This window comes from Ptychodera flava (assembly GCF_041260155.1).
Source record: "Ptychodera flava strain L36383 chromosome 23 unlocalized genomic scaffold, AS_Pfla_20210202 Scaffold_23__1_contigs__length_28996876_pilon, whole genome shotgun sequence".
NCBI lineage: Eukaryota > Metazoa > Hemichordata > Enteropneusta > Ptychoderidae > Ptychodera > Ptychodera flava.
In genome coordinates, this window is record NW_027248277.1 from 21,087,474 (window position 1) to 21,108,646 (window position 21,173).

Here is a 21,173-nt window from a genome sequence, read left to right on the forward strand (position 1 = left end):
AGAATGAGAGTAGGAACAATGTAAGATTGAGAGCTTGGAGAGGAGAGCGAGAACAAGATAAGATTGAGACTGGGAGAGGAGAACAAGATAAGATTGAGAACTGGGAGAGGGAGAACAAGGTAAGATTGAGAATTGGGAGAGGGAGAACAAGGTAAGATTGAGAACTGGGAGAGCGAGAACAAGGTAAGATTGAGAGCTGGGAGAGGGAAAGCGAGAACAAGATAAGATTGAGAGCTGGGAGAGGGAAAGCTGAGAACAAGGTAAGATTGAGAACTGGGAGAATGAGAACAAGGTAAGATTGAGAACTGGGAGAGCGAGAACAAGGTAAGATTGAGCGCTGGGAGAGGGAAAGCGAGAACAAGATAAGATTGAGAGCTGGGAGAGGGAAAGCGAGAACAAGGTAAGATTGAGAGCTGGGAGAATGAGAGTAGGAACAATGTAAGAATGCAACTGTTGACTTCTGTAGAAATATTTACTGTTATCTTCAAAATAATCTGGTACATTTTTGTCTCCAAACGACATCTTGATGGTGGAGGATCCATTGTACTTTGTAAAATCTGTTGGTCTAACCCAGACAAATGAATTTTGATCAGTTGTGGTGACCTAATCAGTGTTGTAGGATTTGGTAAGGCCTCACCTAATACCCATTGTATCAGGTTTAGTCTTACAGGGAAAGGAAACTTGCACAAAAATCTCTCTTCTTGAATTTTTATACATGTTCCTTGCAGCTCTTGGACAATTGACGGCGTTCTGAAAGAACCAAGCAGATCGCACGCGCAGCCAATGTACCAACAAGATGAGCAGTTGAAGGCTGAATTACATAAAGTTATGCTAGAGAAGAGAAGAGCTGAAGAAATGTTAGAGCAACTTCAAGAGCACAAATTGTACCATCAACAACAGGTACATGTGGAAGCAGAAAGACTGGCTGAGGTAAGTATTTGCCATATTGCCGTAAAAACCCTATTAATTCGACCACTCTATTAATTCGACCACCCTATTTTTTTCTCAAAACGTAATTTTATTTTACCCTTATCAGTTCGACCACCGATGGAAATTGGGACTTTCTCAATCTCTAATAATTCAACCAACCAATCATGACAAGCTGTTTTGCATATTTTATTTTCGATAAAATACACAGAACAATAAGATGTACAGCACAGAATGTCTAAGTCAGGCCTTCAGGAAAGTCACCTTTATATATTTCAATCATCCAAGATGGTAAGCATATTACTTTTAAACTGTCAATAAAGTTGAAATCCTTAATAATTCAACCACGAAATTATTTTGGCTTTGTTAATTTTCAAATAATTCAATTATTTAAAATCGTAATTAAATTTTTCTGGTTGAATTGATAGGGTTTTACGGTACTATCTCAGTCATAGATGTTTTCTTTTGTTTCCCATACATGGTGTATGGTGAAGTACAATTTACATTTTTGATGTTGTTTGATCAATATTCATATTATCATTTAGGTATTGTGTGGTACTTGCAGAGTTTGAATCGAGTGGTGGGCCTAAGGAATATTGTAAAAGTTTGAGAGTCTGAATATCTGTCCCCTAGGTGCATTCTACCTCAAGGGCAACCCAGGTAACATGACCGAGGAACATTGGTAGATTTTACTTGGGTACAGATCCCACGGTTAAAACTACTGCTTGGTGTTCCATTACGGGAAAGCTCCATTAACTTAGGAATACCCTGATCAATTTCACAGACCTGCCTTTCCTACAATGGCACTACAATGGCACCAGCTGGATTAGATAAACATAACAATGGAACATTCACACCTTGGAGGATTAAAAGTCTTCTGTTTGTCACCCGACATGGTCAGGCAAGGACTCTGGTCTCAGGTACCATGCAAGTTAATGCAGTCTTCCCCTAATGCCATCGACAGATGGATCCTGCCAGCTGCAATTTTTATTTCAAATGATCAAAAAAAATAATCAAATTTTGAATTTTTATCATGCAGGAGAGAGAGAAGAAGCTCCGTGGGGAGATTGATATTTTGAAAAATGAACTCCGATCTCAGAACAGCAAACTGCAGGACAATTACCACATTGTCATGCAGCTGCAAGAACAGTTGGTCAAGTTACAGTCAGAGCAAATGAGACAGAATGCCCGAGAGAAAAGAGCAAACAGCGCCGTGCCAAACAGAAAAGTAAATCTCCAGGGTCCACAAAGTAAAGTTTGTATCGTCATGTAGATTTTACAGCAATGTCTTCACTATTCCCGTACTCTGTAGCGATGACAACTAAGTTAGCAAGAAAAGTTAGCATCTTGCCAAAGCCAGCAGGTTACACAACGAAAGCTGAAGGTTGTGGAACCAAGAAGAAGGGTTGATAGTGACATATAACAGCAAAATATCAACATTTTGGCTTCTTCATTTCTTCCAAAACAGGCTGACAGTTAGCTAGAAGAAGTTCGGCATTTTGCCAAAATGTTTTGGCAGATTGCCAAGAATGAATTGGCATATTGCCAAAATAGGTTGCCATGTTGCCTAATGATGGTATTCATCTGCCAAATGTGATTCTGAAGAGTAATTTAAAAGTAAATAATGAACAAAAACTTTGTAAAAGGCCAGGAAGCATGAGGCAGTTCATCAAAAAGAGGTTGCAGATTTTCAAGAAAAGTTTTATCTTCTTTTGATTCTAGTCAAGCGTGTCTCTTGAGAAGAGGAAAAAGCTGATACTATACTGCTGCAAGTCTGTACTTCATACGAAATGTAGAATTGTGTGTATGCTAAATTGTGTTAATACACTTTGAGCCAAACTTCAACATTCTACACATGTTCTGTAAGACTTCCAACATTTGCATAGAGCTATTGTGTTACAGTTGGATATCTGAACTCTTAAACTTTGGGGCTGTCATGAATTAGCTCTTGAAGTAGGTCTGTTCTTTTAAATGTTATTTCTTACATCACAACACATTCTTGTCCCTTGTTTATGAACATGTCAGTGGCAACTGCACTTTTGAATTCTTTCTAAATTAATGCAGAACTTTTTTCCTGTATTACACAGAGATGGCAATGTTTAAGTATATTTTTATTTGACAGGTGTGCAATATATTTCTTTTTTTTCCTCAGTAATTTTTACCCTGGTGTATTCTTTTTAATTTTTTTTCTATCAAAATTACAATTTTGTGATACAGAGAGAGAATCAAATATGTTGGATTCTTTTAGATGCCAAATAATATGGCCCTAAAGTGATATTGAAATGTAAAAAATTTGATTTCATACATTTTCAAATGTAAAAGACCTTGATATGCTAACCAGGAACACCATATATGGTATTCATTTTGCAATCAGTAAGGAAAAGGGTGACTGAGGATGCCATATTTGGTCAATGGTGATGTTAGTGTTGACTACATGGCAATACCATATATGGAAGTAATTAAGTGATGGACTAGCCAAGGCTACAAGAGAATGTCATATATGGTAATGATTTTATAACTTGTGAAAGGACCATTCCATTTGGTAGAAAATTTCAAATGAGGTGGTGGGCAGTACAAACACAAAATCACTTGTGTGAAAAATTGATGAGATATTGGTTATTACTTAAACTGATTATCAGGAATTGCATATTACTTAAAAATAAATGTATTTTTATTGAAAATATGGTATTTTGTAAACAATGTTACCAGTACTCCTGGAGCCTTGCAAAGTGTTAGCAAAATCTTCATTTGTAAGAAATATTTTTCTTTGCAAAGAATAATGTGTACTTTAAATGTGGATATTATATTGTAAATATTTGCTTAAGATGAATTGTCTGTATGCTGTCCACTTAATACTCTGGAAAGAATTTTAGAACATATATAAAATATTTTTCTAAATTCTACATTTGTTTGTGTCTTTTTTATTTGCACCACTGTTTATGTGACAAGCAGTCATTAATCAGTCTTTTCTGGTTTGCTCAACGAAGAGTATCAAGATCATAAAGCAAAAACTTTGAAACATGAAACATACTTGTATAAACTATAAAATATAGTAGAGTCAGAACTGCCTGGAAGGTTCTCATAGAATCATCTGTTTGGTTATAACACAATTGCCTAGTGGGTTCACAGAATCACCTTGTGGGTTATAACACAATCGCCTTGTGGCTTTTGATAGAACGGCCTGGTGGGTTCTGACAGAATGACCTCGTATGTTCTGACAGAATTGTCTGGTAGTTTCTGACACAATCACCTAGTTGGTTCTGACAGAATCACCTGGTGGGTTCTGACAGTTGCCTGGTAGGTTGTCACAGAAACACCGCAGATTTAAGAGTTCATGGAAATAAACACTGCAGAGAACAATACTGTGACGCTTAAAATTGGTGAAAGCACAGTACCAATGAGAAAATCTATACATACCGGTACATCAGGGAGGCTAATAGAGCCACAAGGCAATAGTCAAAGTCCAAGATGACATTGAGAAATCTATTCAAGTAACAAGATTGTAACAAGTGATTGAACGACTTCACGTAATTAAGCATGTGTGTGAAGGCAAAAATTCATTTCTGACACGACTGATGAAATTTTTCTGAGCTGTTGAAAATTTGTGCAATATCTGAAAAGCACCAAGTGTATAGTGAATCAAAAAAAAAATTAAAGGTGACTTTATGCAGTCGGGTAGGTATAACTTCCATACCATCAAGGAGCTGTGCGAAGAGCTGGTATAAATGCACCCCAGCAAAAAATCCACCTGAATGCACAAACTTCCCAAATTACCAGAATTTTTGGGTTTTTGCTCGAAATTCAAATAATTTAGAATTGAATTGCTTAGCATATTTAGCTTATATTCGGGCATAAAATTGACCTTTTATTAACACACAGACACTAGTAGGTCAATATTTTGGATGAAAAGCCTCAACAGGCAGGTAAACTTTAATCCAATAAAAAACTAAAAGTCTCAAATTCTTTCTAGAAGACAATTAGCTACCAAACAATCGGGCATCATCCCGGTGAACTTCTGACGTCAATGACTATGTATGTGTAATGACAGGTGAGGAGTTAACGTATGAAAAGTTGTCACTCTAAGCGAAGCAGAGTCGAGTACTAGGCCGCGATCTTTAGCACGCCAACAAAAAAAATTCAGCCGGGGCGCACAAACTTCCCAAATTGGCCGAATTTAGTTTTTTTTTCTCTCGAAATTCAAATAAATAGATTTACTTTGCAGATTTAGTTTATATCAAAGCATATACTTGAGCTTTTTTCAACATACAGCCACCTTGTAGGTCAATATTTGAATGTGAAGCCTACACAGGTATGTAAAGATTACTGTAAATATCCAATCAAAAAACTAAATATGCCACATTCTTTCTAGACGATGTTCAGCTACCGAACAATCGGGCATCTTCCTGAAATTAATCAGGGCAAAAAAACAGCAACGTGACTTCGGTGAACTTGTAAGGTACTACGTATGTGTAAAGAGAGGTGAAAAAAGTTAGCATGTGAAAATGTTGTCACTCTCAAGAAAGCACAGTTGAGTACTCGGCCACGTGCGGGCGATCGTTTGCTTGCCAAAAAAGAATTCCGCCGGAGCGCACAAACTTCTTACATTTGCCTAACTTTTGGGGTTTTTTTCGAAATTCAAATGAATAGATATCCTTTGCAGATTTTGCTTATATCTAAACATATGATTGAGGTTTTATTAACATACAGCCATCTAGCAGGTCAACATTTTGGGATGAAAAGTTAGAACAGGCACGTAAACTTTAATCCAATAAAAAAACTTAGAGTGTCAAATTCTTTTCTACAAGGTAAATTAGCTATCAAACAATCGAGCATCTTCCCGCTGAAAAAAAAAGTATATATGTGTAAAGAGAAGTGGAGAGTTGGCGTGTGAAAATGTTAACGTTGTCACTGTCAAGGAGCAGAGTCGAGTGTTATTTTGCACGCCAACAAAGTAAATTCCGACGGAGCAAAGCTTTTACCAAATTGGTCAAATTTTCGGGGTTTTCCTCTCGTATAGATGTCCTTTCAGAATTAGCTTATATTCAAGCATACAATTGACCCTTTATTAACATACAGGCATTTAGCAGGTAAATATTTGTGGATAAAAAGCCTAAACAGGCTGGTAAACTATTATCCAATAAAAAAACTAAAATGAAACATTCTTTCTAGAAAGACGCTCAGCTACCAAAACAATCGGACATCTTCCCAGTTAACTTCTAACGTTAATGACTACGTATGTGTAAAGAGAGGTGAGTTAGCATGTGAAAATGTTGTCATTCTCAAGGAAGCAGAGTCGAGTTCCCGGACGCGTGCCGGCGATCCACGGAGGGACCGTGTCCCTAAAGTTCTCCTAACACGGTGTCTGATGTTCTCCCCCTAACACACTGAGATTCATAGTTTATATTGAGTTTCAGAAACTGCAAAGTCATGGGTCTATAATTAACTAAAAACAATCGGGTCTCAGGATCTGCAAAGTCATGCGTCTATAATTAACTAAGAACAATCGGCAAAGTCAAATCGCTCTTGGTTAAGTACAATGTCAAACAGGGGTAAAGGTCGTCCAGGCATTGATGATAACTTCAGGAGTTGAAACAATAAAAGGTCACGAAAACGAACACGGGAGATAACGTGCAGGGTTACTGTCGGTCATTACAGTCAAATTCAAAGGTTAAATTCTAAGCATATGTATGGCTACGTCATACCACAATAGTAAGAGATCATTGGAATGAACCATCTCGCCAACATTAAGGGTATGCAGTTAAATTACCATCACTGATTCTGTTGAATAAAACGCCGAATTATTGTGTTATAAACTTTGGATGTAAAGCTAAAATGAGAGCAGAATTGCATACGGCTGAATGATTAGCCTTACTAACACAATGAGTTTCTTTCTTTGCAACCAGTCAACATTGTATGACATGCGCCCTTTATTGATAGCACACTCGACTTAGAATTTTGACAAATCAAGGTTTTAAAATGAATGTCAATTTGTGTGAAAACTTGGTGCACTTACGAGAAATCAATGATGAAAATGAATATAGGTATCTTGCTGCTTGATAGAGTGTCTACGAGATATACTATGAAGCATTTTCTAGTATAGATGAGTACTTGTCCTCTCTAATCCTCATTTGAATGCATTGACATGCAACTTCGTCATAGAAAAATGGGTTTCAGAGATATGGCACTATTAGATGGATACAACATTTCAACATCACTTTGACCATTTCATGTCACACAGATTTTGATAATTTTGGTATATTCGCAGAATTGTCTGCATCTCGAATGGCATAAGTGTAAAATTGTTAGAGTTTAAAGAGGCATTGGTGCAATAGGTATGATATGATCAGTTGTTGCATCCAGTGTCACTTTTTTAATTTTCTTGTACATATCTGATTCTTTGACGGGAAATTCGCCACTGCCAGTGAATCAACAAATAAGGGACTAGGGCTCAGAGAGTTTGGAGAGAGAATTTATTTGATTTATGGAAGAGATATGAGGGGATGCTCGGTTATGATTTTACATCTCATTTATAATAGACCCAAGGAATACATTTGACAACGGCAGTGGTTCCTCTAACGTCTGAGACACATTTACACCTTTGCCTGTGAATAATTCATTTCAATCAAACTGTTCTTTATAGCATTGTAGGACCTATGTACTACAAAATGGGGATGACAGTGTGGCTTACGCTATCTGTCCATCATTCATTCATTCATTCATAATTAGGAAAGTACTGACATTATGATAATCTGATACATATTTCTCTGTAAGTTTTCATAGTTAAACACCCTGTCCTGTAAATGGAAGATTCCGTGACCTGGCTGACGACCACTAGAAATACTCCGTTCCAAGCCTGCTTGGACCAGCTCCATTTTCAAGGGTGTAGTCAAGTGTACTGTTGTTTGTGCTGTCTATAGAGTATATTCCAGTTGGATAGTGTATCCGTTGGTAGTATGAATGAAATGATATGAAAAAAAAGAAACTCTGATTCTAAAATCTACTGAATAGAAAATTTCACATTACGTGATCCATTACAACTGACAGAGACTCTAGTGATGAAATAATAAAAATATATTTTATGAAAAGTTTGACAAAAAATACACATGTAAACATATTTCTATCAGTGCGATAATTATTTTAATAATTTATGAGAAGAAAAAAATAAAGTAATAAAATTACGACTGTGACTGTGCTTTAATTTGTTTTGTAGTTTTATCAGGAAAGACAAAATCCATTGGGTATTTGATTGTATTAAACAAGAATCACAATTTGATGTAGCATCAATTATCACTGCTACAATTCAGCATAAATTATATACATGACATCTTACATATGTGTGACATAGTGACATATAGTCATTATGTCAAAACAATGTCAGAATTTCGAAATATGGACCGTGTTGTTCTGTGTAGGCCTACAGAAGAAATTTGCTTCAGTTCAATGAGTGACCTGATTGTGTATAGATCATCGAGAATTGTGTTAACACCAGTTACTACTGTTACTATGCTATGTGGATCCCCTGATCAAGAAGTAGGTCACCTAGAACTCCCTAGCTAACTGTACAAAATCAAAACAGAATTTGCTTCACCGCAGTACTAAAGTCAGTTAGTGAGTCATGTGACACTATGAACAGCATTGCAATATCTTGTTGAGGGGTCTTATCTGCTATCAGCTCTATACCTGTCTCAGTGTGATTTACTTACACACGTATGCACAATGGCTGCAGCACCTGAACGCAAAGTTTTGGATGAAATCGGTGAAGATTTTCTGTGTTGTACCATCTGTCTGGAGCAGTTCAAGTCTCCTAAAATTCTACCATGTCTGCATACATTCTGTGAGCAGTGTTTAGTCACACTGGTTGAGAAGACTGGGTATCTAAACTGTCCAGAATGTCGACAGCAATATCAGCTTCCTGTTGGAGGAGTGCCAGCGATAAAAGGCAACTTCTTTATGAGCAATCTGATTGAGATTTTCAAGCAACGACTTGAGTTCATGCAGGGAGGTGAGATCAAATGTGAAGGCTGCCAAAAGCATACAGCCACTCACAGGTGTGTGGAATGTAAACACTATCTCTGTGAAAACTGTGTTATGGCACATAAAAATCTGCCACTAACACGTACACATCAACTTATGACCATTGGAGAATATGAAACAGCAAAGTCAACTAGTCCTGTGACACTTCAAGCAGTGGAATATTGCAGCATTCATCCTAAGAATGAAATTGAATTCTATTGTGAAACGTGTCAGGTACCTGTCTGTACAAACTGCACCATAGTCAAACACCGCATACCAAAACATGTACACAGAGACTTGAAAGATGCAGCAGATGAGTATCTTACAGAATTGAAAGCCATGGTTGACAAACTGAAAGTGAAAGAACAGGAAGCTGAAAAGAACAAAACCCTGGCCAAGCAGATACACAGTGATCTTAGAAAGCAGTGCAGCAGAGAAGAGAGGAAGGTGAGAATGAAAGCAGAAGAAATCACCGAGAAAATAAAGAGAGAAGAGCAGAGACTGATAGATGAACTGAAAAACAATTACAAAATGAAAATGAAAAGAGCAGCTGCTGATATCGATGAGACGGAACTAAAACATGGTAACATTAAGAGTGCGGCAATTACATAGAGACACTGATTCATCGTGGGAATGCTGCTCAACTTCTCTTCACAAAGGGTGATGTCAACACTCGTATCAAGCAACTGATTACCATGGAAACTACACCAAAACTGAATATGAGGACTTCATATTCTCACCACATGATGAGCTCTGTGAGAATGGAATTCTGGGAATATCAAAATCTGATGTGTGTATGCCAAACTGTACCATTGAAAACATTCCAAAACAAGTCCTGAAAGGTGACTCTGCAGACCTACTAATCACAACCAGAGATTCCACAGGAAATCAAGTCATCCCAAAACAACAAGTGAGACCTGATGCATCATGGAAGGCATTAATGTAGCTGATAACAGAGATGGTACATACAGAGTTACTGTGGTTGGACAATTGGACGGCAAATGTCAAGTTACCATGACAATAGGAGATCGACCAATACCAGGCTGTCCTGCCATCATACCTGTCATCAAAGGATTGGTGAAGACCATTGGCAGTGAAGGAAGTGCTGAGGGACAGTACAACAAGCCCTGGGGTGTGGCCATAAACAAAGACAGAGACATTGTCACTGCAGATAGGGAAAATAATAGGTTACAAATAATAACCAGAGAGGGAAAATTCAAGAAAATCATGAAATTTAAACAGTTTAAGAAGCCTTTCTCACCTCGTGATATAGCTATATCAAGTGATAATACATACTATAGTTTAGATGACAACAATAAGCAAATAGTTGCCAGTGATGAGAATGGACATGTCATCAGATGCTTTGGACAAAATGAGTTGAAAGATCCATATGGTATTGGGATTAGTCCTGTAAATGGCAATGTCTATGTGACAGATTGTGGTGGGAATTGTGTCAGGGTTTATACACAACATGGAAAATACCTTAGGTCATTTGGGTCCTACATGTATGGTGAAGGTCAAGAGCAATTAAATAATCCCTGGGGTGTAGTCATTTCAACTACTGGAATGGTATTTGTAGCAGACTGGCTTAATCAGCGTATCCATGTATTCAATGCACATGACCAGTATTTGTATTCCTTTGATTGTCAGAGTGGGGATGGTAAGATGAGATGTCCAATGGGAATAGCAATTGAAAATGATAAATATATCTATGTTACTACTGGTAGTAGCATGCTGAAGTTTGGGAGTTCTAAGTTTGTTTGTCGTATTGATAGTGATAGTGATGGGCTGAACTATCCCGTTGGTATAGCACTGACAGATGATGTACCTTGCAGGGTGGTTGTAGCTGATACCAACAACCACTGCCTCAAAATGTTTGTACAGTGATAACATCACAATAAATTGTACCCTATTGTGTTTATTGATTGATATTGGTCAAATCCAAAGACAATGATGCAGGGACATTTCGGTAAAATGTAGTGGTTGATGCATGGATGATTTGTGCTCAAAAGTTCTTCTCCTTTTATCAGTAATTCAATCACAAGATTGATACGTTGTTTATCACACTCAATCTCATAAAATTTGTTACTGATTTGTATTGTTTGCACATGGTTACAACATTAACAAGTTTCAGCAATATTTAAAATTTTAAATCATTGTTTTCACATTATATTCTTCCATATCAGAAAAAGTGCCTTTCTTTTGTCTTTCACTCAGTTCATTTATTAGAAAAAAGTTTGGTAATTATATGTACAGAGAATTTCCTTCTCGCTTTAGTTTGGGAATTTAAGGGAGAATGTGCCCCAGGGGCAGATATTCGGACTCTCAAATGTTCACAATTTTCTGCAATCAATAATTTGCATATTTAAAGACAATATATTTACTGGTAGCCAGTATTTGACAATGTTTTTATCAATTGTCAAATATAAACAAGTCTCACGAAAATATACCTTATTTGAAATTCATTCAACTGTATTCTACCACTACATTGATGCTTAGATGATAAGAGATCAATATTTATGTTCACTGTAGATAAAAAGAGATAATATACATATTTCTCAGAATGTACACACAGTGTAACATATAACATAACCACGCCTTTAAGCATGTTCAAGTTTGCGTAAATTTGCTTGTATTAACTTCATTCAACCCTTAAGAGACTAGATCAAAAACGACAGAAAGTGTATTGATTTCCACATTTCATTGTCTCAAAGTAAAACATTGCATAATTCAACACTTACTATTTTATGAATTGAAATTAACCAATTTGTAGTATTGCATCATTGGTTGACAATCTAAAGTTTCTTTTCGATGTATCTGTGGCTTTGTTCTCTTTTCTTTTAGGTGTCATATTTTTAGTGTATTTTCTCGGTGTAATTGTTCCTAAATTCAATAAGCAATAAATCAGTATTTTCTTCATTCAATATTAGATGTAACTTTGTCACTGATGCGTAAGATGACTGGTTTGTACTCATAAGTTGTTTCACAGTATGACACTGAGTGCAATGTAAACACGGTAAGAGGCTCAAAACTTTTACTCTCTAGTTTTGCTTATAAGATTCAGGAAAACTGAAATGGTCCAAGGCCACTATACTCACTTAACCATCGATCATGGAAAGATAAGATTACCGGAATAAATAATAGGAAGGCATGTCATTTCATGATTGTTGTTCATGTTTCAGTGCCTACATGATAACCTCATTGTCGGGGAAGGGAATGGAGTCAGTGATTGTAGCAACCCCCCCCCCCCCCCCCGCCCAAAAAAACCCACTATTAAACAAATAAATTTAAAAAACCAAAAATTATTCTTTGTATGCAATGGTTTAGCCTTAATGCTGCCCGGGGAAATGGTGCTATAAACGCTGAAGGTGGATAGGCTAGGCTACGCTGGAGAGCAGTTTATGAACACCAACAACATAAGTGTTATGTAGCAATATAAAGCTATCGCATTGAAAGGCCTTCTATCAGACTAAATACATGGACAATTATCAGGTCTGAGTTCAAATGGAGACATGTGGATTCCATTGATATGCTCATCTTTATAAGAAGAAACTTTTTTTCCGAAAAATCTGGTTGATTTCATCCTGTACACTCTGTTTTGACTTAAATCTTGCATGATGTCACACGGCGACACCAGGGGTCAAAGCTCATACTTCCAGCAAACATTAGTTTCTTTTTAAACTTTGATCCCAATTTGCTTCTGTAGTGGCCTGTGAGCAACAATATGTTAATATCTAACATATATCAAATGACAGCTCTGCTTTACCAGCATTAATACCCCCTTGCTATACACACATAGGGCAAAATGGGAATCACAAATCTGTCTTGAAGTGTTACAAGCATAAACAATGTAACAATTGAGTGTCTTAATTCACTGGTCTCATGAAAATTGCTCACAAGTTATGAACAGCAGGTATTAGAAGTGTGAACAGAAGTAAACAGTGGGTTCAAGAGAGAGCAGTGGCTACGACCTGCACAGAATGAACGGTGCAAAATCATAGAATTGGTAATGTTACTAAGTGGCCACAATAATCGTTTTTAAGTTGCAGATTTGATAACGTAGTAAAAGAAGTAATTGCCATGGATTTAGCCAAAAAATTGAAAACAAAATAATCCTGTGTTATTATTCACAGAATGAGTGTAACAAATGTATCAAATACTGGATACAAACTTAAAAAATTGTAACAAAGAAATCAAACTTACTGTATACCAAATCACAGAATTGGCAACAATGAAGCAAAGAAAATCGATGATAAGTAACCGCACTGGTAACAAAGTAACCAATATTACAGCATACTGCAGTCACCAATTTGGAAATAATTGAAGTAAGCATTGAATGAATGGAAGGCAAATAATGAAAGACAGGCAAGCACATAGACACTTACAGAAATCCAATTCTCTACAGCTATGTATGTACCATAAATTGTGTTGAATTGTGTGGAATGTTGAAATTCATTAGGCTTTCGCAACTCTATACACTGAGGCCTGCATAGGCTAGACAGAACAGAGATAACAGAACTCAAGACCACTAGGAATTGTAGTGAAGTATGTTGATGTGTTAGTAATCCTATTCTACACATCAAACAGTAAATGTAGCAGTCCATCTTCCAAGTATTCAATAGGAATAAGATCAAAGATATTGTATGTATAGGATTCACTATATTAACGTAGAGCTGCATGTTGCCAGCACAGTTTTTTTTCAAAGGAATGTCTCTCATCTAAGATGACAAGAAAACCCCCTCATACTATATCTTTTTAAAAATCAGAGAGTCTAACATTTAGTATGGCAGCAATAGTTAACTTGAAAGATGAAGGGGTGTATATTTGGGGTAAAAAACCTCAATTTTGGTATTGAGCAAAATACGCTGTGTTAGGTGCAGTACTCCTTAAAAGACAATTGAAACAGGTTTGCCCGACCGAGAAATGTGTTGTAATGCTTGTATGTGGGTGCACCGGCTCTTTGTATGGCAAATGCATATTACTATAATGGACTGTCAATTTCAAATCAGTATGTCAAGTAATATTGTAATTATAACGCAAAAAATTAATTTACAACTTGTGTTACACAAAAACTACCTGTCTTTAATTAATTTCTCTTGAGAAAATCTACTAGCCAAACTTAAAATAAAAATAATAGCACACAACTGTGAAAAAAAATGACAAAACAACAAAAGGCGTTTTGGCAAACACACACTGCCAAAACTCAGAAATCTGATAGCGGCAAAATGATGAAGGCATGGATAAAAATGATACATTTCACTTGTTTCTGGTTTCTGTACATTTTTAAAAGGAATATCAACAGAGACAAAAAAGTTCAATCTCATCTGTTTTCTGAACAATTTTTCAAAGAAAATACTATCACGATGAGCTCTTTTTCTAAATTTAACAAGCAATTCTTCCATTTCAAGCTCGCCAGCCATTCTTTTTTCATTTAACTGTGGGACTGTGTTGACCCCAACAAATATCTGAAATTGTTTGAGCCATAGTTGCCAGTATAATATCTCTTCACATGAAATCAAATTGAATGAAATAAAACTTTTCCTGAAGTGTGAGGCAAAAGTAAATAACAATAATACATTCACAATCACAATATTCATCTATCTCTGCTCTTCACTTCCTAATATTTCACTATTATCACATTATTCAAAACATCGTCATTGTTAAGTTCTGGAACTGCTATGAATTCTAGTCTAGTCGAAGTTTGTTGAGTTCAAGTTAAACTTTATGTTGCATGTCAGTGAAGTTGCAAGATCTAAATATGCAAGGTGTGGTCATGGGCAAGCTTGATGAACATGTTGTTATGGACAAAGAAATGAGAGACATTGCGACTCAGTTTACCAGTACGAGACTAGATTCTTGAAGTTTTAGGACAATTTCAAAGTATTTCGGGGCATTTAAGAAATGGAAGAATGGGCGGAAAGAAAAATGTGAGTCCACTACCTGTTAATGCCATTCATGTCGAATTAAGTCGTCTGATATGTAATAACGTTAGTTTTCACAGTGATCACAAGATACTCAACTTGGAATCAAGTAAAACTGACCAATATAGAAAGGGGAACTAAGTAACGATAGCAAAGTTGGTAACTGTGGCATGTCCATATGCTAATGTGCAACGCTATATCAGTCTATGTACCGGTAATATTGATATTCATAGTAACGAGCTTTTGTTTCAAGCGTTACTTAACACACGCAGTGCTATTAAGCGTGCAACTATAAGAAGAACCTTTCAGTCATACCAGGGCCAGGGAAACTATTTATCAAAACCGTTTTATAATCCTATGGATGTCTATATAGTTACGTGTTGAATTATCGTCAGAAACTGCTGAGTCGAGTATACTCGGCCTCGTGCAGGCAATGTTTTTCACCAAACAAGAAAATTCCGCCGGAGCGCACAAACTTCCAAAATTGGCCGAATTTTCTTTTTCCCTTGAAATTCAAATATATAGACTTGCGTTCCAGATTCAGCTTACACATGTAATTGACCTTTTATCAACATACAGCCACCTAACAGGTCAATATTTAGATGAAAAGCCTCCACATCTAGAAAAACTTTTAAGAATCCAATCAAAATCTGAGTGTTACTCTCTCTCTCTCTCTCTCTCTCTCTCAAACTAATACAGCGCCAAATATCCAAGTGAAACAAATAGAATGCTCAGTGGCGCTCAGAGTTACAATGAAAATGCTCTCTGGAAGATGTATGTCATATGATGCCTAGATTTCTAGGAGACATTTAGCTACGAAACAATCGGGCACCTTTCTGAAATTAATAGGGACCAAAAACAGCAAAGCCTTGCATGTCTAAAAGTGTTCCACTCCGGTGTGAAATTCTGACGTTAGTGACTACGCATGTGTAAACATAGGAGAGGAGCTAAAAGCGTCGGAAAATTTTCCTCTCAAGGAAGCACACTCGAGTACTCGGCCGCGTGCAGTTGATCTTTTGCACGCCAACAAAATATACCGCCGTAGTTTGCCTAAGTTGAGCTTCAGATTTGAAAGGTTAGTGAGATATCAGTTTAGCTCCCTTTATGTTATTCAATATCAGTGAAAATTTTGTGGAGATTAGTGAGTTCACTGTCACACGGAGTATTTTGGTCATCCATACTCCATAAGGAAAGTAGCTTAATAGTGGCTTTCAGTTTTCCGACATGCAGTAATTATTATGTAACTTGAGATAAAGATGTAAAAGATGCGTGATAAAAATTGTTTAATTTATTCTTCTACGGATGAGATGAAGAGTTAGCGTCAGAAAACGTTATCCCTCTCAGGGGAGCAGAGTCGACTACTGTGCCATGTGAGGGCGTTCTATGCGTGGCACACCAAAGCCCCCAAAATCCGCTAGAGGGCCCAAATTTTCAAATGGCCAAATTTTCCCGTTTTCCCCTCGAAATTCAAATAAATAGACTTGATTTGCAGATTTAGCTTATATTCGAGCATATAATTAACATTTTCATTCACCGTACAGCCACCTAGCAAGTCAATTTCGGCTGAAAACCTCCACAGGTAGGTAAACTTTAATCCATAAAGAACTAAGAGTTTTACATTCTTTGTAAAAGACATTTATCTACGAGACGATTGTAGAACTTCTCAAAATTAATGAGGACCCAAAAGAGCAAAGGCTTGTTTGCCTAAAAGTCTTTTACTCCTGTGAACTTGTAAGGTCAGTGCCTCTGAATGACGCCCATGTCAATGCAAGGAGCAGAAAATTGTTATATTGTTTTGTTTTTGTGCCCTGTCTGAACTTTTTTTCTGTATTGGTGAAATCATTGTGGATGATTGTTCACTGTCTTACGGATTCTTTTTATTACCCAAGAACATAGTTTGTAAAGAATGTATATTACCTGAGTTTGAGTTTTCTAACCGGAATAGAATTTTTCCTTTTTTATTTCTCTCGAAATTCAAATAAATAAACTTGATTTGCAGATTTAGCTTATGTTCAAGGATATAATTGATTTCAAATTAAAGACATTTTATGAATTTGAAAACAAAGGAAGAACGCTTTTCACCCCTGTAAGTGGATTTTCAATTCCACTCATAGTAAGAGATCTTTGGGATATGAACCATCTCACCAAAATAAAGGGTATGAAGTGAATTTATCATCACTGATTTTGTGGAATAACATGCATAATTTATACACAGAATTATTGTGTTATAAACTTTGGATGTAAGGCTAAAATGAGAGGCTGAATTCGATACGGCTGAATGATTAGCCTTTTGTTTTCAACATAATGGGTCTCTTTTTTTGCAAGCAGTCAGCATTCTATGACGTGCGCCCTTCATTGACAGCACACTCGACTCATAATTTTGACAAATCAAGGTTTCAATTAATGTGAATTTGTGTAAAACTGGTGCACTTATGAGAAATCAATGATAAAAATGTTTATAGAGTGTCTACGAGATATACTATGAAACATTTTCTAGTATAGATGAGTACTTTTCCTCCCTTATCCTCATTTGAATAGACTGACGTGCAACTTTGTAGAAAAATGGGTTTCGGGTTTCAGAGATACGGCACTATTAGATGGATACAATATTTCAAACATTAATTTAACCATTTCATGTCGCACAGTTTTTGATAATTTTTGTATATTCGCAGAATTCTCTGCATCTTGTGTAAAATTGTTAGAGTATGTAGAGTCATTGGTATGATATGATCAATTGTTGCATGCATTCAGAGTCACTTTTTAATGTTGCTGTACATATCTGATTCTTTGACGGGAAATTCGCCACTCCAGGTGAATCAACAGTTTGGAAAGAGAATTCATTTGATTTATGTAAGAGATGTTTTGGAGGTGTATGTCAACATCTAATTTTAATACCATCGACCTGGGGAATACATTTGACAACCGCACTAGCTCCTTTAAAATCTGGCACAAATTTACTCCTTTGATTGCAAATCGATCATTCCATCCCTACTGATCTTTAAGTAGGACCTGCATACTACAATATTTGGATGACGGGGTGGCTATAAAGCTGTCTATCCATCATTTTTCATTCATAAACACGATTGGAACTAATTTGGAATAATTGGATGGTGAAGTAATGTCGATATAATCTGCAAATGTAAGCTCATCTGCTTTTCTTTTTAAGTTATACACTTGTTTTTATGAGCAATTTGTAATATTGCAACATTAAGCTATACGACACCTCAAACTTTGAGAAATTTAAAAAATATGAAAATCCAATTATCCCAAATTAGTTCCAATCGTGTTCATAGTTAGAAAAGTACTGACATAATGATAATCTGATACACAATTATCTTGAAGTCTTGATAGTTAAACACCCTGTTCTGTAAATGGAAGATTCCTTGGCATGGCTGACGACCACTAGATATACTCTATTCCAAGCCTGCCTGGGCCATCTTCATTTTCCAGGGTGTACAGTCAAGTGTATACTGTTGTTTACACGGTCGGCAGTGTATATTCCAGTTGGATAGTATATCGGTTGGTAACATAGTGTTTCCATTGTGATAATAATAATCTTAACGGTGGTTCTACACCGGCATTGTTGTAAAAGTGACCTCCAACATCAGACACATGTCTGTATCATACTATGTGGATCGCCTGATCAAGAAGTAGGTCACCCAGAACTCCCTAGCTGAGCGTATGAAATCAAAACAGAATTTGCTTCACTCCAATACTACAGTCAGTTGGTGAGTCAAGTGACATCATCTTGTTGAGGGGCCTTATCTGCTATCAGCTCTGTACCTGTCTCAGGTTGACCGACACACCTATGCACAATGGCTGCTGCTTCTGAATGCAAAGTTTTGGAAGAAATTGGTGAAGATTTCCTGTGTTGTACCATCTGTCTGGAGCAGTTCAAGTCTCCTAAAATTCTACCATGTCTGCATACATTCTGTGAGCAGTGTTTAGTCACACTGGTTGAGAAGACTGGATCTCTAAACTGTCCAGAATGTCGACAGCAATATCAGCTTCCTGTTGGAGGAGTGCCAGCAATAAAAGACAACTTCTTTATGAACAATCTCGTTGATATATTCAAGCAGCGACTGGAATCTATGCAGGAAGCTGAGGTCAAATGTGAAGGCTGCCAACAGATTGCAGCCACTCACAGGTGTGTGGAGTGTAAACACTATCTCTGTGACAACTGTGTTAGGGCACATAAAAATCTACCACTAACACGGATTCATCAACTTATGATAATCGGAAAATATGAAAGAGCAAAATCAACAAGTCCCGTGACGCTACAAGCAATGGAATATTGCAATGTACATACTGAAAACAAAATTGAGTTCTACTGTGAAACCTGTCAGGTACCTGTCTGTACAAACTGCACCATAGTCAAACACCGCATACCAGAACATGTACACAGAGACTTGAAAGATGCAGCAGATGAGTATCTTACAGTATTGAAAGCCATGGTTGACAAACTGAAAGTGAAGGAACAGGAAGCTGAAAAGAACAAAACCCTGGCCAAACAGATACACACTGATCTTACAGAGCAATGCAGCAGAGAAGAAAGCAAGGTGAGAATGAAAGCAGAAGAAATCATCGAGAAAATAAAGAGAGAAGAGCAGAGACTGATAGATGAACTGAAAAACAATTACAAAATGAAAATTAAAAGAGCAGCTGCTGATATTGATGAGATGGAATTAAAACATGGTAACATTAAGAGTGCAGGCAATTACATAGAGACACTGATGCATCATGGGAATGCTGCTCAACTTCTCTCAACAAAGGGTGATGTTGGCACTCGTATCAAACAACTGATTACCATGGAAACTATAGCAAAAGCTGAACAGGAAGACTTCATATTCACACCACATGATGAATTCTGTGAACATGGAATTCTGGGAATACTGAAATCTGATGTGTGTATGTCAAAGTGTACAGTTGAAAACATTCCAAAACAACTCTGGAAAGGTGACTCTGCAGACCTACTGATCACAACCAGAGATTCCACAGGAAAACAAGTCATCCCAAAACAACAAGTGAAAGCCAAGGTAAGAAAACCTGATGCATCATGGGAAGACATCCATGTTGCTGATAACAGAGATGGTACACACAGAGTTACAGTGACTGGACAATTGGATGGAAAATATCAAGTTACCATGACAATAGGAGATCAACCAATACCAGGCTGTCCTGTCATCATACCTGTCATCAAAGGATTGGTGAAGACCATTGGCAGTAAAGGAAGTGCTGAGGGACAGTACAACGTACCTTGTGATGTTACCATAAACAAAGACAGAGACATAGTCACTGCAGATACAGGTAATAATAGGTTGCAGATAATCACCAGAGAGGGAAAAGTTAAGAAAATTGTGGAACTAAAACAGTTTGGGAAACCTTTCAGACCATGTGATATCGCTATATCAAGTGATAATACACACTATAGCTTAGATGAAAATAAGCAAGTAGTTGTCATTGATAAGAATGGACATGTCATCAGATGCTTTGGACAAAATGAGTTGAAAGATCCAGGGGGCATTGGGATTAGTCCTGTAGATGGCAATGTCTATGTGACAGATTATGGTGGGCACTGTGTCAGGGTTTACACACAACACGGTAAATACCTTAAGTCATTTGGGTTAGGAGGTTCAGGTGAAGGGGAATTCAATGGTCCCTTGGGTGTAGTCATAGCAACTACTGGAATGGTATTTGTAGCAGACTACCATAACCAGCGTATCCAGGTATTCAATGCACATGACCAGTATTTGTATTCCTTTGATTGTAAGAATGGGGATGGTACGATGAGATACCCAATAGGAATAGCAATTGAAAACGATAAATATGTCTATGTATCTTCTCGTGACCCTAGTGGTCTTTTGAAGTTTGAAAGTAGTGGTAAGTTTGTTTGTCGTATTGATAGTGATAGTGATGGGCTGAAGGAGCCCACTGGTATAGCACTTACAGATGATGTACCATGCAGAGTGATCGTTACAGATACAATCAACCACTGCATCATGGTGTTTGTACAGTGATAACATCACAAGTAATTGTACCAGATATTATTGGTCAAATCCAAAGACAAAGATCCAGTGACATTTTGACATACAATACACATCTTTAAAATGCAGTGAGTACGGGCCAGGGATGATTTTTGCTGAATATTTCATCTTTTACCAGTAATTTAATCACAACATTGATATGTTGCAGCAGGATGGAAGGAAATCAATTTCCTTACATTAGTATTTGATTTATGATTTTTCTTGTGATAAAAAATGTCAACAAGTAAAACAAAGGCATTTTATGGTTTGATCACACTCAATAACATAT

The 21,173-nt window shown here is 36.9% G+C and overlaps 4 protein-coding genes across 5 annotated transcripts in view; all 4 read left to right on the forward strand.

Annotated features, from left to right (window-relative positions):
• LOC139123601 (uncharacterized) overlaps window positions 1-3,828 on the forward strand; it is a 42,811-nt gene extending 38,983 nt beyond the window's left edge. For both annotated transcript variants that reach the window (XM_070689771.1, XM_070689772.1), the window contains 2 exons: window positions 729-930; window positions 1,967-3,828. In XM_070689771.1, the coding sequence (XP_070545872.1) occupies window positions 729-930; window positions 1,967-2,200 (436 nt within the window). In that variant the 3' untranslated portion in view covers window positions 2,201-3,828. The remainder of the gene's footprint in view (window positions 1-728; window positions 931-1,966) is intronic.
• Window positions 3,829-8,643: 4,815 nt separating this feature from the next.
• LOC139123838 (E3 ubiquitin-protein ligase TRIM56-like) lies at window positions 8,644-9,552 on the forward strand. Its single transcript, XM_070689989.1, has one exon. The coding sequence runs from the start codon at window positions 8,644-8,646 to the stop codon at window positions 9,550-9,552; it is 909 nt and encodes a 302-aa protein (XP_070546090.1).
• A 315-nt stretch (window positions 9,553-9,867) lies between these two features.
• On the forward strand, window positions 9,868-10,827 carry LOC139123839 (tripartite motif-containing protein 2-like). Its single transcript, XM_070689990.1, has one exon. It carries the CDS (start codon window positions 9,868-9,870, stop codon window positions 10,825-10,827), a length of 960 nt encoding a protein of 319 aa, XP_070546091.1.
• Window positions 10,828-18,676: 7,849 nt separating this feature from the next.
• LOC139123841 (tripartite motif-containing protein 2-like) lies at window positions 18,677-20,878 on the forward strand. Its single transcript, XM_070689991.1, has 2 exons — window positions 18,677-19,008; window positions 19,948-20,878. Exons 1-2 carry the CDS (start codon window positions 18,677-18,679, stop codon window positions 20,876-20,878), a joined length of 1,263 nt encoding a protein of 420 aa, XP_070546092.1.
• The last annotated feature ends 295 nt before the right edge of the window (window positions 20,879-21,173 follow it).